This window comes from Nycticebus coucang, chromosome 9 (assembly GCF_027406575.1).
Source record: "Nycticebus coucang isolate mNycCou1 chromosome 9, mNycCou1.pri, whole genome shotgun sequence".
Lineage (NCBI taxonomy): Eukaryota > Metazoa > Chordata > Mammalia > Primates > Lorisidae > Nycticebus > Nycticebus coucang.
This window is the reverse complement of record NC_069788.1, coordinates 33,523,923-33,537,640: the sequence shown is the minus strand read 5'-3', so window position 1 is coordinate 33,537,640 and position 13,718 is coordinate 33,523,923. Positions and strand designations below refer to the sequence as shown.

The window sequence follows — 13,718 nt, the reverse complement described above, 5'->3', positions numbered from 1 at the left end:
CTTTGCCAACTGTGCTTGGGCAACTCCAGTGTTGACAAATAAATCTACTTATGTTTAGTAATTTCTTCTTCTGCTAGAAAGCTAAAAGTTACGTTATTCGACTGTTTGACTAATCTTCCAATTAAAGGCAGGAGGATGATCCCACATATGCATCTGTCAAAAGAAGTGTCCATTTCTCAGCTGTAACCCATTATTAATCCCTGTGAGACTAATGTGGGTGTGTTTAACCTTACTTGTAGAATTTCGTGGGTAAAGGTGCTCACTTCTGCACAATGGTAGATACACGTTGTATTTATCTCAACTCTCTGAACTGGCTGAACCTTCTCTGGACTTGTGCTGGACCCTGGCGCAGACAAAGTCGTTTTCTCGGCGGCCACCTACGCCTCCAGGTGCACATTAACTGGGGAATGGCAGTAGGCCAACGGTTTGGCCATTGCCAGGGACCATTCTGGGACCCCCCGAATTTTAGGTACCCTGAAAGCCGCTCGGACCTAGGATGGTAAGAAAGGGGCCTGGTGGGAGAAAGGAACGAACCTCTGTCCTAGGTCCAGTTGGACCCGGCCGAGGCACCTGGCTGACAAATCGGAAAGGAAATTACGTTCGACGCTGGCTGGGGCACCCAATCCAAGGACAGGTCTCAGAATCCGCGGCCGGGTCCCCAGCGGCTCCGAGCAGCTGGTTCGCAGCCGGCAGCTGCGCACTGTCCGAGCCCCTCCCCCTCCCCCCGCGGCGCCGGGCTCGGGGAGGCTGGGCTGTGCCTGGAGGCGCGCGCCCGCGACTGCGCAGGCGCCTCAGGAAGAACTCGGCCTCGCCCCCTGTCCCTGGAGGCTCCCCTCGCCCCCAAGGACCCGCGAGTGCCGGGTTCCGAGAGCGCCGGGTTCCGCGCGCTGGAGAGAAGCCGCGCGGCGGCGGGTGAGTGTGAGCCTCGCGCGCTGGTCGTTCCGGACGGAAACGCCACCCTCCCTTGGGACTTTGAAAATAGAGGACGCGACCCTTCTTCCCCCTCCCTCCACTACACGCACATGCCCTGGGGCGCTGGCGGGGCTGGAAACGAAGGGACCCCAAAAGGCAGCGAGGTAGTGGCCTAGGGGGAGGCGGGGGTCGGTAAGGGAAGATGAAAGAAGATTTAGCAGGTGGTTGTGAATTTGGGAAGAAAAGCTGCGTGCGGTTGGAAGTTGGCTGAACAGTGGTGGAGTGGGCGAAGGTGGGCCTGGGGTGAAAAGAAGGGGAGACAGGCGAGGGGCCAGGCGCTGGCCCTTTGGGGAGAGGCCTTTGATTTTAAAGGAACACTCTTCAAGGCATCAGCCGACATGCACATGTCTGATATTAGAATACAGCTTATGTTAATTACGTATAATTGTACTTCAAAACTAATTTTCTAGGAAACAAGTGAACCAGACAATAAAAGATACCATTTAAGTACTTTTATATGGCCTAGATACTGTGTTAAGCACTTTACAAACACTTTCTTTTCTTATCACAACAGCCCTATGAAATGATAGCATCCCATTTAACGGATGATGAAAGTCAGGTTCAGACAAGTGAAGAAAGGCGTCCACGATTGTAAGCTGGTGACAGACAGGTTCTGGTTTACACCAAGTCTGACTCCTGAAAGACTTTGCTAAAAGTCTGAAGACTTGCTGTGTAGTTTTACAGGAAATCAACTGCTTGGTTGTAGTAATTATTTCTTTTCTTTCTTCTTTTTTCCGGAAATTATTTCAGTCTATTTTAAGGAAATTAGGAGCACTGGGCTTACACCTGTGCTCAGGCGCACACTCTACCCCCTCACCTGCTTGCGTTTAAATTGGTTAAAAAATATATATAATCCGAAAGAAATTTTGATTAGAAACACAAGGAGTAATGGATGGGGGATATTTTACTATGTAGAAAATAAGATAATTGTAACTGTTTGGAGGATGCTAGAAAAATTTGTGTGTGCTAAAAAATAGAGTAATTTAGAATCCTAGGATTTTTAAGACCAAGGAAGTTTTTTAGGGAATAATTATATGTGTTTTTTTCATGGACTACAAAGAAAGTAGCTGACAGGCATCTAAAGGTAACTGCCTAAGTTATCTTTATGAATGGACAATAAAGCTGTTCTAAAGCTGTGTAAGAGTTTCATTGTATTGCAGAGCAGATTAGCATATAGGCAAAACGGAGACAAATATCTTTCATCATATCCGGTAACTTTTATTCTCATAGCTTCACGGAGATAAGAATCCAGTGACAGTTGACTGACATGTGTTCTATCTAGGCAAGAAAGTCATCACAGAGGGGGTGGAGGGCATTTTGTTCCCTGAGTTGAAGACTACCTTAGACTTCAGTTGCTGTTGGGATATTTGGATGTAGTTCAGATTGGTTTGCTTTTCTCTTCCCTTAGATTTTTTTTGGTGTGAAAAATTACAGAATTTCTCCCAATGTTTTGTAATATAATGATTTCATTCCCTGCGAACTTCATTTTTATCATTGAAAACTATTTGAGAACTTCTCACTGATGATTTTTTTTATAGCCAAACACTCCCTATTTGAATGAAATAAAATGTGGTGAACATGATCCAGCACTGTTAATGAAAGGTGTTTTGTCAGGAAAGGGTCTGTTAACACTTTGAAGATTATTACCAGACTTGTTAACTTGGTATTACTTAATAGTAACAAGTTAAGTAACAACAAGTTAACAACAATTTGTTGAGGACATGACTGTAAGAACATAATAAAGCTACTAATTGCTTTCTGAGCTCAGCCAGTAACTAGATTTCTGCTTCAGCATAGTGTGTGAAAGGGGAGATTAGACTAAATTATTCCTAATTTATATTTTCACAATAATATTATGTCTGTCACAGTACAAACTTTTTTTAATATAACAGCTTTCTAACATAAAATGGATAAAGGGAAACTAATTTTGAGGGCCTTTTGTAAACTTATTCCTTATTCTACTCTGTTGTAAACTGAAGTTGGAGGAAGTTAAATCTACCTAAGATTATCCATCTACTAAGTGTGAGCTCAAGTTCAGAGACCCTTTTGACTTCAGAATTGTAAAGGAAAATAAAACTCCCAGGACCCATCATCTCCTTATGCAAATAGAAGGTCAAGCCTGGAGACTCAGTCAGTTAACACCCCCCTCCAAACAAATAGCTGTTACTAATATTATGCATTAGCTGGATTCCCATGGAAAGTCAGGCTGAGAGAAGTGAAGGTATGTGTCCAAGATTGTACAATTGGTGACAAGCACATTCAGGTTTCTACCAGGTCTGTTCAGGCAATGAACAGGCCTCAGAGATCTATGAAGGACTACCCCCATGGATCCAAGGAAATTCTTTGCAGACCTTCTATAAACAAGGGCAAGCAAAGTGTAACTTTGGGTCTCCAAAAACAAAGATTACATGTTAATCACGTTGATAACAAGTTTATCTTTCTTGGTGTAAAACTGAGACAGGATTAGATCAATCATTTTCCACCTACTGAGGGACATCTGCATAATTGATTCCCTACACTCCTGTCTCTCAACATTCACCTTAAGAGAAGTAAAAATGTTTCCTGGGCACTAACTCACATCTCACAAGAATGTGACCATTTGCTTTCACTGCCCATCCCTCTGCGCCTTTTTCTTTCTGTCTGCTCTCTTCCTTTAAATACTGCGTTCCCAGATCCCTCTTCAGATAGCACAGGTCACGTATGTACCTGTGGTCTGTGCTTTTCCTGGACACATCCTCAAACTTTAGCTTAATAAACCTTCATTGATTGAGATATTTGCTCCATTCGCTTATTTTGGTTTGCCAGAGTCTGTAGTCTTTCTACTCTGTTCATACTGCTAAGCCTGAGAACGGGGATTGGGGCACTTGGATCCTGGCAGTGTTGTGGGATTACTGAACCCCAGGATTAATAGCATGTGTTCCTGGAGATTCCCCAGCATTTGAGGAAGGAAGATTTTTTTTTTTTTGAGACAGAGTGTCACTATGTTGCCCTCAGTAGAGTGCCGTGGTGTCACAGCTCACAACAACCTCAAACTCTTAGGCTCAACTGATTCTCTTGCCTCAGCTTCCCGAGTAGCTGGGACTACAGGTGCCTACCACAATGCCCAGCTATTTTTGGTTATAGTTGTCATTGTTGTTTAGCAGGCCCAGGCTGGGCTCAAACCCTCCAGCCTTGGTGTATGTGGCCAGTGCCCTGCTCACTGAGCTACGGGCGCTGAGCCTGAGGAAGAAAGATTTTGATTTGTACTTTGTGGGAGTGGTGTGGATATAGGGTTTTTCTGTTGTTTTACGTGTAGGAAGTGGTAGAAAACATTTTCACATTAAAACACTCAAGTCTGTATTATGAAATGCAAAAGTAACACAAATTTTGAGGTAAAATGAGATACCAGAAATGCTTCCTGCTTTGTGTCAGGGCATTTAAGATTGCAATTTCACTTTCTTCTCTTTTAAAAACTAATAGTTTTATTAAGCTACAATCCACATACCATTTAATTCACCCATTTAAAGTATATAGCTTTATGGAGTTATGCAGCTTGTCAGTGAAGTCAATTCGGTAACATTTTTATCACACCAGAAAGAAACCTCATACTCATTGAGATCACTACCCATCCCCCCCCCCAGTCCTATGGATTTGTCTGTTCTCGGCTTGTCATCTAAGTGGAATCAAACAATAGGTGATTTTGTGACTGTCTTTTTCACTTCCTGTGATGTTTCAAGTACTTCATTACATTTGTAATGTGTTCTTCTAAGAACTTAGTTTAAAAACAGTACTTGGTAGGGTATGAATCTTGAGCATAGTGTTACAAAGAAGTTTTGGTGTTGCAGAACAAAGTCAGTGAGAGTATAAAGCCTGTCTTTCTTTTTTCCAGGATGACAGCCTGATTTATTATTACTTGTTTATGTTCCTATCCGCATATGAGTAGTATATATTTGAAAAGCATAAAGCCTTTGTCCCTTGATACATGGCGCATACGCGTGTTTTAGCTTTACGGGCTTAGTTAGATATTTGTTGAACGATTTTTTAAAAATGATCTAGAAGAGTGTTTGCGGAGCAGGACTTCATGTGTGATAAGTAACTTTAAGATATTCTAGAAACACAAACGATTACTGAAGAGCTATTATAAGTCACCAGGGTGAATGATGATTATCTTTTACATGTCGTTATCAATTTCAGAAAGATTGTAACAGCAGGGGGTGGTGAATGAAATTAAAGTTGGCAGCTATTTCTGTCATAATGTCGTAATAATTTGCATACAGGTTGGGCCTGGATATTAGGGAGGCTTGAATGCCAAGCTGAGGTATTTGGAATTTTTATATAGGTAGGGGGACCCTTTGAATATTTTTTTTGTTGGAGTGTCAACAAATAAAGCTGTGCCCAGGAAGATGAAGGTGGCAGCAGATGTTGGGTAAGAAAGGGAAAGGTGACCAAGGTGGGAAAGGTGAGTTGAAACACAAAAATGCTCTGGACAGGAGGAAATGAGGACTTGAAATACTGCAGCAGGAGAGATGAGGGAGAGTAGGTAGCTGGTGTAAGTGTTTGTTATAAGCAGGTTCCTGGCCTTTCCCCTGGATGACTGGATCAGAATCTCCCAGGTGTAGCAACTGGACAGCTGCACTTTGAAGCTCCATCAGTGATGCTCGTGTCTACCAGGCTGTCTTATGTGATGTGGGGATAGAATTTCCTGGAGCATCCACTGATGGGGTGTACATGGGAGACCTCTGTGTGACTGAGAGGATGGGGAAGCTGTTTTAAAGGATTAAGAAACTAAAGACGGGTCTGACATACATCAGATGTGACTCGCGGCAAAACTGTTTGTGCACGGGGATTGGCTGACCGCGTAGAATAATTATCCAGGGAGAGAGCCAGCGCAGTAAATAAAGACTATTTTTTAAAAGTAGATTTCGGAGTATCTTTTCTCCATGAGAAGATACTTTGCCATCTATTTACTGTTTTTACTCTGTTATTGGAAACAAGTATTTGAGTAAGGAGAAGTAGCTATACTCAGAAAGAAACCAGGGAATCCACTCACCCCAAGCTTTCACAGAGGCCTGTATGCCCTTGACACAAGTTCTAAAATTGCTGGAACCTAGGGCAGCAACTGGCATGATACCATCTGGTCAGACTCAGTTAAGACCATCTGAGGGAGAATGTGAAGCTAGGTTGTGCATAAACACTGTCAGAGGGCACAAAATCCTGGATGAAGAGGTAAGTACCACAAGATTCTTGGTAACTGAAATGGCTGAGGTGTGACTGGGGCTGTGTCTGCCGAAGTGCCCGTATTCTTCCTCTGCCACTCAGTAGGAGTGTTGCTCTGTCCTTTAGAGAGGTGGTTTGATTTTGTTGCTCTGCATGGTTTTTGGCTTCTTGAGTAGCACCAGCAAACCAAGCATCTACCTCAGTTTAAAAAGTTAGCAATTTTCCAAACCCAGAGATCCTCACAAATAGATTCTGTGCCTTTGGTCTTTTTGGTTTTAAGTCACTGTTCTTTTTAGAGGATCACAGCTTAAACTAGTAAGTATTTGAGTGACTGCAAGTATACAGGTCATCTAGGTGGTATGTTAGAAAGAAAGAGGGAAAGTTTCGGTCTTCAAGCATTTGCAGTCTAGTTGAGGGAACGAAGAATGCGTAATAATGGTGCGTGAACTTGGTAACTGTATTAGCTGCTGCTCTCACCTGGGGCCTCAAGGTGCCCTGTGGTCATACCCATACCCAGCATCTTCTTACCCTGAAATGATTAATTTAGTCCTTTCACTCTGACCACAACCCCGTCTCTTTGCAACTTGCCCTAAAAGTTCATCTGAAAACATCAGTTCTTTGACTTCATCAGAACCTTCAATCCAAAAACCTCTCTACTTCTCACATACTCTTATCAGTTTCAGCTTAGATGCTATAGTTCTGTGGTCCCCGAGCCCAGGACCTGGGCCGGTACTGGTCTGTGGCCTGTCAGCAACAGTGCTGCACAGCAGGAAGGCAGCAGCGGTGAGCCAGGGACGCTTCGTCTGTATTTACAGCTGCTCCCCACTGCTCACATGCTGCCTGAGCTCCGGCTCCTGTCTGCTCACTGCTGGCATTGGATTCCCAGGGAAGCATGAACCTTGCTGTGAACTGCATGTGCAAGGGATCGAGGGCGTGCATCCTTATGAGAATCTGGTGTCTGAGAATCTGAGGTGGGGCTGAGGTGGTGATACAAATACAGGATGGGACTGTCCAGCTGCAGGGAAACAAGCTCAGGGCTCCCACAGATTCTGCATTATGGCGAGTTGTATAATTATTTCATTACATATTACAATGTAATGATAATAAAAATAAAGTCATAATAAATGTAATCCCCACCCTACCCCTGGCTGTGGAAAAATGATCTTCCATGAAAACAGCCCCTGGTGCCAAAAATGTTGGGGACTGCTGCCATAGCTCAAATTTCAGCTGCTCTTTAGTCAGCATCTTCAGCTCCCTTAGTCATCCTTCAGTTTCTGGCAGAATCTCCGGCTGGGGTAAGATCCCGCTGCCTATTTAATTCTTAGCCTGTGCCGGGGAGGCAAGTTGCTGGGGAAAACCAATCAAGTGTGCTGCTATGAAAATTTAGACAGCCGTGAGCACTGCCCGCTGACCCTGCTGTTTCCTTTTACTCTCTGCCGCCGTCTGCGTTGACCTTTTCAGACATTCTGTGTGTTTCTCAAATCTCTAAACCTTTCACCACTTGACTCCCTCTCAGTAATTGACCCCACCTCCAGCCACACGAAGAATGCTGCTGTCTTCACCTCCAGCCCTCAAACCCGTCAGCTCCCCGGCCTTCCTCCTCTCCTCTTGTAATGAAAGAGGCATCCTGCCCATTTGAAGCTAATCATCCTACCAATATCACATGTTCTATTTTCTTAGGGACCAAAGTGGATAGAGACTGAAGGCAGGGAGACTTGTTAGGGGACAGCACTTTTTGTAATCAATGGGACAGCTCTGAGCGCGGGAATTAGGGAGAATAGTTGTGTCTTTGACAGTAAAAGGGAAGTTTAAGAAGGATCTGATGATGAAGTGCGGTTCAGCAGCTGTTCGATTTCTTCAGAAGTTACTGTGGTGTCCACGTCCCTCCTAGGCTTTGTCTGTTAGTTAACCTCATGTAAATAGGTGCAGGCTAAGTGAGGCCTTTTTGTCAAATAGCATTTTTTTTTTTTTTTACTGCCTTTTCTAAGCCAGTTTTTTTTTTTTGTTTGTTTGTTTTGTTTGTTTTTTGAGACAGAATCTTACTTTGTCACCCCTGGTAGAGTGCCGTGGTGTCATGCTCACAGCAACCTCAGACTCTTGGATTTAAGTGATTCTCTTGTCTCAGCCTCCCGAGTAGCTGGGACTACAGAGGCCTGCCACAATGTCTGGCTATTTTTAGAGACAGGGCCTCACTCTTGCTCAGGCTGGCCTCCAAACTCTTGAGCTTAGCCAGTCAACCCAATTTGGCCTCCGGAGTGTTAGGATTCCAGGCGTGAGCCACTGTGCCCAGCCTATGTCAGTATTTTTCAACAAGCTCTGGCAATGAGCCAGTATGATAGAATTTCCACCATTTCTGTGGGTTAAAGGAACTCTGGGATACTGTTCATTAAACTAGAAATATCTCCCTCTCTGGAGCCTCTGAAAGCCTGAGATCATGTGTATTTGGTACAAAAGAATCATTTTTGTTTCTTCGTCTGTTATTATTATTAAGTGTTCAGAAATAATTTCTGTTGCTGCAGCTGAGCGAGACAGAAAACAGGAGTATGTATGTGGAGTATTGGAATGGCCCCTTTTTCCTTCAGAGTGTGAAGGGTGGGGCACGACGTGTATAAATAGGAAATGAGACAAGAGAAGTACTTTTTTTTTTTTTGAATTTTAGCTTTATTTAGTTATCTTTAAATAAATGAAATTATTTAATTTTTAAATTAATGTAGGTAAAGCTGGCATATAAAATGTTTATAAATGTTGGTTCTCTTTCTGTTGGCTAATTTCTGAAACTTAATCCAAATCAAATAGCATGACTACTTAGACCTGTGTTTTTGTATTTTAGGAACCCTGATTGCTGTCCTTCAGCACGTTCACTATGAAGTTACTAGTGATACTTTTGTTTTCTGGACTTGTAACAGCTTGTAGAGGTGATTTGCCACCCACATTACTCCTGGTGTCCTTCGATGGCTTCAGAGCTGACTATCTGAAGAACTATGAATTTCCTCATCTCCAAAATTTTATTAAAGAAGGTATCTTGGTAGAGCATGTTAAAAATGTTTTTATCACAAAAACATTTCCAAACCACTACAGCATTGTGACGGGTTTATATGAAGAAAGCCATGGCATTGTTGCTAATTCCATGTATGATGTAGTCACAAAGAAACATTTTTCTGACTCTAATGACAAGGATCCTTTTTGGTGGAACGAGGCTGTCCCTATCTGGGTGACCAATCAGCTTCAGGAGAACAGATCAAGTGCTGCTGCTATGTGGCCTGGTACTGATGTATCCATTCATAACACCACACCTTCCTATTTTATGAATTATAGCTCCTCAGTGTCATTTGAAGAGAGACTAAATAATATCACTATGTGGCTAAACAATTCGAGCCCACCTGTCACCTTTGCAACACTCTATTGGGAAGAACCAGATGCAAGTGGCCACAAATACGGACCTGAAGATAAAGAAAACATGCGCAGGGTGTTGAAAGAAGTAGATGATCTTATTGGCAGCTTAGTCCAAAAACTCAAGATGTTAGGATTATGGGAAAATCTTAATGTGATCATTACAAGTGATCATGGGATGACCCAGTGTTCTCAGGACAGAGTGATAAATTTGGATCTCTGCATCAATAATTCAAGCTACACTCTTATAGATTTGAGCCCAGTTGCCGCAATACTTCCCAAAATAAGTAAGTAAACTTTTAGCCGAGGGATATTTGAAAGGGGCAGTTGATAGAGGAGGGAGAGTTATATAGGAGTAGAGTTCTGATTTTTTGTCCAGGACCATATATTCATACTTACTCAGAGTTGGATTTTATGTTTTTTCCCCAAATTTCAAGTTTTGGGCACCTTACGATTTGCATTCAAAGCTATTATTTCTTTGCTTATTGATATATTTCCTGATTTTTCACACTGTTGGAAAAAAGGAAAATTTTATCCTTAACCGTCTTGGATTTTAGTGTGAGATACCTTTCTTGCTGATCATAGAATTAGTAATTAGTAGTAATGTAATTAGTTTGTATACTTAGGAAACTAAACATGAAAATTACCTTCTGTCTGTAAAAGTTCACCTGGATAATTCACATAATGAAATATGCTTGCAGAAAGTGTATCAGTGCTCCACACTGTCATGTTATTAGTGCTGTTTTTTAAGAATAAAGCGATATTGGTAGTTGACATTGTATAGGATTATTCCACTTTAGTTATGCATACTTTTTCCTTATCAGTCAAACATAATTTTCCTTTACTGTTCCCTTTTTCTTTCAGATAGAACAGTAGTTTATGATAAAATGAAAAGCTGTCATCCTCACATGAATGTTTATCTCAAAGAAGACATTCCTAACAGATTTTATTACCAACATAATGATCGAATTCAGCCTATTATTTTGGTTGCTGATGAAGGCTGGACAATTGTGCTGAATAAATCCTCACAAAAATGTAAGTATTTATTTAGGATTTTTCTGTTGTATTCTTTGGACACATCACACACTGTGATACTGTGCTGTTAAGAAGGTACTTTGATTCAGAGATGTTTACACAGAGTAATTCAATTTCTAGCTAGATCATTCTCAGGTCATCATTTGCTAGCAGTATACAGTACCACGATTTCAGGATAGATAGAAGGGTAGGTAACCTTAAGGGGGAACTCATACTTTCACCTTCTTACCAAAAGTGCAGTTACTATCAGTAATTTTCAGGATTAGTTCTCTTGATCTGTAGAAAATCGAAATAAAGAAACAAAAGAGAAAAAGTAAAAGTACAAGGGGAGAGATTAGCTAGTTCAAATGTTCTTTTCTTGTTTATGTTTAAAAATTTTGTTTGAGTAATCTTAAGCCTTTCCCTAACAGTAAAATCGTTTACCTGAATGCTATGGTTATTTAGAATACTGGGCAACAACTGCAGAATAAACAAACAAAATCCGTGTAAACAAAATAGATATGTCATAATCTCTTCTAGAACTGAGAAAAATGTATGGAGGGAGGTACAGATCACCTCAACTAAAGCTGACTTTTCCATTCAATTTAAATGCTTTTTAAAAAAGTCTGATTTTGTAGTCTGTAGCAGGGGTCAGCAAACTTTCTCTGTGAAGGGCCAGATAGTACACATTTTAGGCTTTGTGGGCCAGCCAATCTCTGTCTCAGGTACTCCACTCTGCCTTCTTAGTGTGGAAGTGGCTAGGGACCTATGGAAACAAATTGAAATGGGTGTTCCAGCAAAATTGTTTGCAAAAGCAGGTGGAGGACTGAATGTGGCCTTGGGCTATAGTTTACAGATTCCTGATCTACATCAACAGAAGCATCAGGGTCTGTGGGGTTTGTGTGTTATCTATATTTATGTTATTTTATTTTATATACTCATTACTGAAACTTTGAAAATAAAGACAAGCATAGAAAAGAGAACATTAACTATCCATAATCCCTCAATACAGAAATACAAACAAATGTAAATTATGAGAGTCTTCCACAATCTAGTCTTTTTTCATAACAAACAATGCATATTTTAACATAGAAATCATAATATCTGTATGTATTGTTATATTCTGCTTTCTGTCATATTGGTCATACTTATTTTTATTGTGAAATATTTCAAATATACAACTAAAGAATACAAAAATATCAATATACTCATCACTCAGTTAAAATATGAAAGTGAGAGCTTATTAAATGCAACTAGTGTACCTTCAAAGCAGTCTTTGTTAAAATAAAGCTAAAAATGAGCAATCTAGTATTGGAATTATATTAGAGACCATCACATGTTTTCCTTTGAGTCAGAATTTTCCTGGCGTTACAAGTTCTAGTCATGTGAAGTTAAACTTCACATTCAGTACAAGAATCCCTTCTATAACATTTTCAGTGGTCTGGCCCTCCAGATATTAGGATGTTTATTGACTATAATTAAACCAGTAATACATTATGTCTTCCTGCCACTTATCACAGGAGCAATTAAGGTAGGTAAGGCTGCAGGTGAGCCTCTTTCCCCTTCTTCCTCACTTCTGCTCTCCCCAGTTGTACAGGACCCTCAGCCTGACCACTCTTTCACTTGTGCTGTTTGCAGTAGCTTTTGCAAACAGAGATTGACAGGTGTTGTAAGTGGAACCTGGGCTAAAAGTTAAGTACATCAGGTTATGAAGTAATGTTAAAGTCTAAGACCATGACTGACTGGGAAAAACAGTGTGGGTGTGTGAAATAGGAGACGTGGCACAGTTGAAGAAGTAAGAGATTTTTATTTCTGGCCCCTGTTTGGTCCAACTAAACAGAATCTTAATAGTAATCTAGTGTACATACACTAGAAGAGAGTTATTTTGTAGTAAAAGGGATGGTCTTATTTACTAATGTCATTTTGTTCTTTTTCAGTAGGTGACCATGGTTATGATAATTCTTTGCAAAGTATGCATCCATTTCTAGCTGCCCATGGACCCGCATTTCACAAAGGCTACAAGCAAAGCACAATGAACATTGTAGATATCTATCCAATGATGTGCCACATCCTGGGATTAAAACCACATCCCAACAATGGAACCTTTAGTCATACTAAGTGCTTGTTAGTTGACCAGTGGTGCATTAATCTCCCAGAAGCCATTGGGATTGTTATCGGTGCACTCATGGTGTTAACCATGCTAACGTGCCTCATCATAATCATGCAGAATAGACTCTCTGCACCCCGTCCGTTCTCCCGACTTCAGCTACAAGATGATGATGATGATCCTTTAATTGAGTAACACGTGTTGGGGTTTGTACAAAGTGTCTTTGATGAATCACAAAACTAAGGATTCATCCATGGAATGGTATTGCAACTATGAAAAAGAATACTTTGGAAGACAAAGAACAAGCATGCTAAAATTATTTTGTTTTGTTTTTCCTTGTGTTTTCTTTGGTGAATTTGCTAATGCAAATAACCCTTGACTATAGCAAAATTGCTAGTAAATCATTAGTTAACACCATTTATGTCTCTAACTAAAAATAGCTTTTGAGAAAAATACGTCCCTTTGCCTTCCTTTTTTTTCTTTTTTTTTTTGCATTGAAGCTATGATACATCCTTAAATGAAACACATAAAAATTTAGTAGGCATGCTTCTCTAATAAATGTATATATTTGTAAACAAAATGACAGAAATCTTGATACAATTCATGAATTTTGTGTATCAGGGAGAACATGTTTTCTATATTTTTGTATTTATGTCTAATTAGTTTATATCCCAAGTAACCTCTTGAGGTAGGAAATTCTCTGTGATGGTTAATAAAATTGATTAACCAGGCAGAAAAGATGTAGCATCTGAAGAAATTATTTTAAAGGAAGCTATTAAAACACAAAACCAACTAAGACATGTGGTACAAACCTGAGCTGTCACCATTGTGTCTTAAGTTATCGAAGTCTCAAAAGTTAAATCTTTTGAAGATTATTGCAAATAAGAAATTCAGAAGAAAGTAGAGAAAAGCACTTTTCTTCATTTGTGCATAATGCCTTTGTGTATAAGTTATTTAGTTTGTGTGTGTGTGTACAAGTGTGTACATGTGTAGGTGTGCAGGCATCCTGTGACTTATTATGGAAGGAGGTCAAAGGTGG

General features: G+C 40.7%; 1 protein-coding gene across 3 annotated transcripts; it reads left to right on the top strand.

The window, feature by feature from the left end:
* The first annotated feature begins 720 nt into the window (after positions 1–720).
* On the top strand, positions 721–13,259 carry ENPP4 (ectonucleotide pyrophosphatase/phosphodiesterase 4). 3 transcript variants are annotated; one of them, XM_053603298.1, is made up of 4 exons: positions 721–912; positions 8,999–9,845; positions 10,423–10,593; positions 12,510–13,259. In XM_053603298.1, the coding sequence occupies exons 2-4, from the start codon at positions 9,032–9,034 to the stop codon at positions 12,872–12,874; spliced, it is 1,350 nt and encodes a 449-aa protein (XP_053459273.1). In that variant the 5' UTR covers positions 721–912; positions 8,999–9,031; the 3' UTR covers positions 12,875–13,259. The 3 variants fall into 3 exon arrangements, with proteins under 3 accessions (XP_053459273.1, XP_053459275.1, XP_053459274.1); XM_053603300.1 differs by having other exon boundaries at positions 735–912; positions 8,999–9,185; XM_053603299.1 differs by lacking the exon at positions 721–912 and adding an exon at positions 926–1,076.
* Positions 13,260–13,718: the final 459 nt, after the last annotated feature.

What these genes read in the sequence shown, in the direction of transcription:
- ENPP4 (XM_053603298.1), top strand. Translation starts at nt 9,032, where the DNA reads ATGAAGTTACTAGTGATACTTTTGTTTTCTGGACTTGTAACAGCTTGT. An exon ending in CGCAATACTTCCCAAAATAA is followed by an intron (nt 9,846 to 10,422) that starts GTAAGTAAACTT and finishes TTTTTCTTTCAG; the next exon opens with ATAGAACAGTAGTTTATGAT. An exon ending in GAATAAATCCTCACAAAAAT is followed by an intron (nt 10,594 to 12,509) that starts GTAAGTATTTAT and finishes GTTCTTTTTCAG; the next exon opens with TAGGTGACCATGGTTATGAT.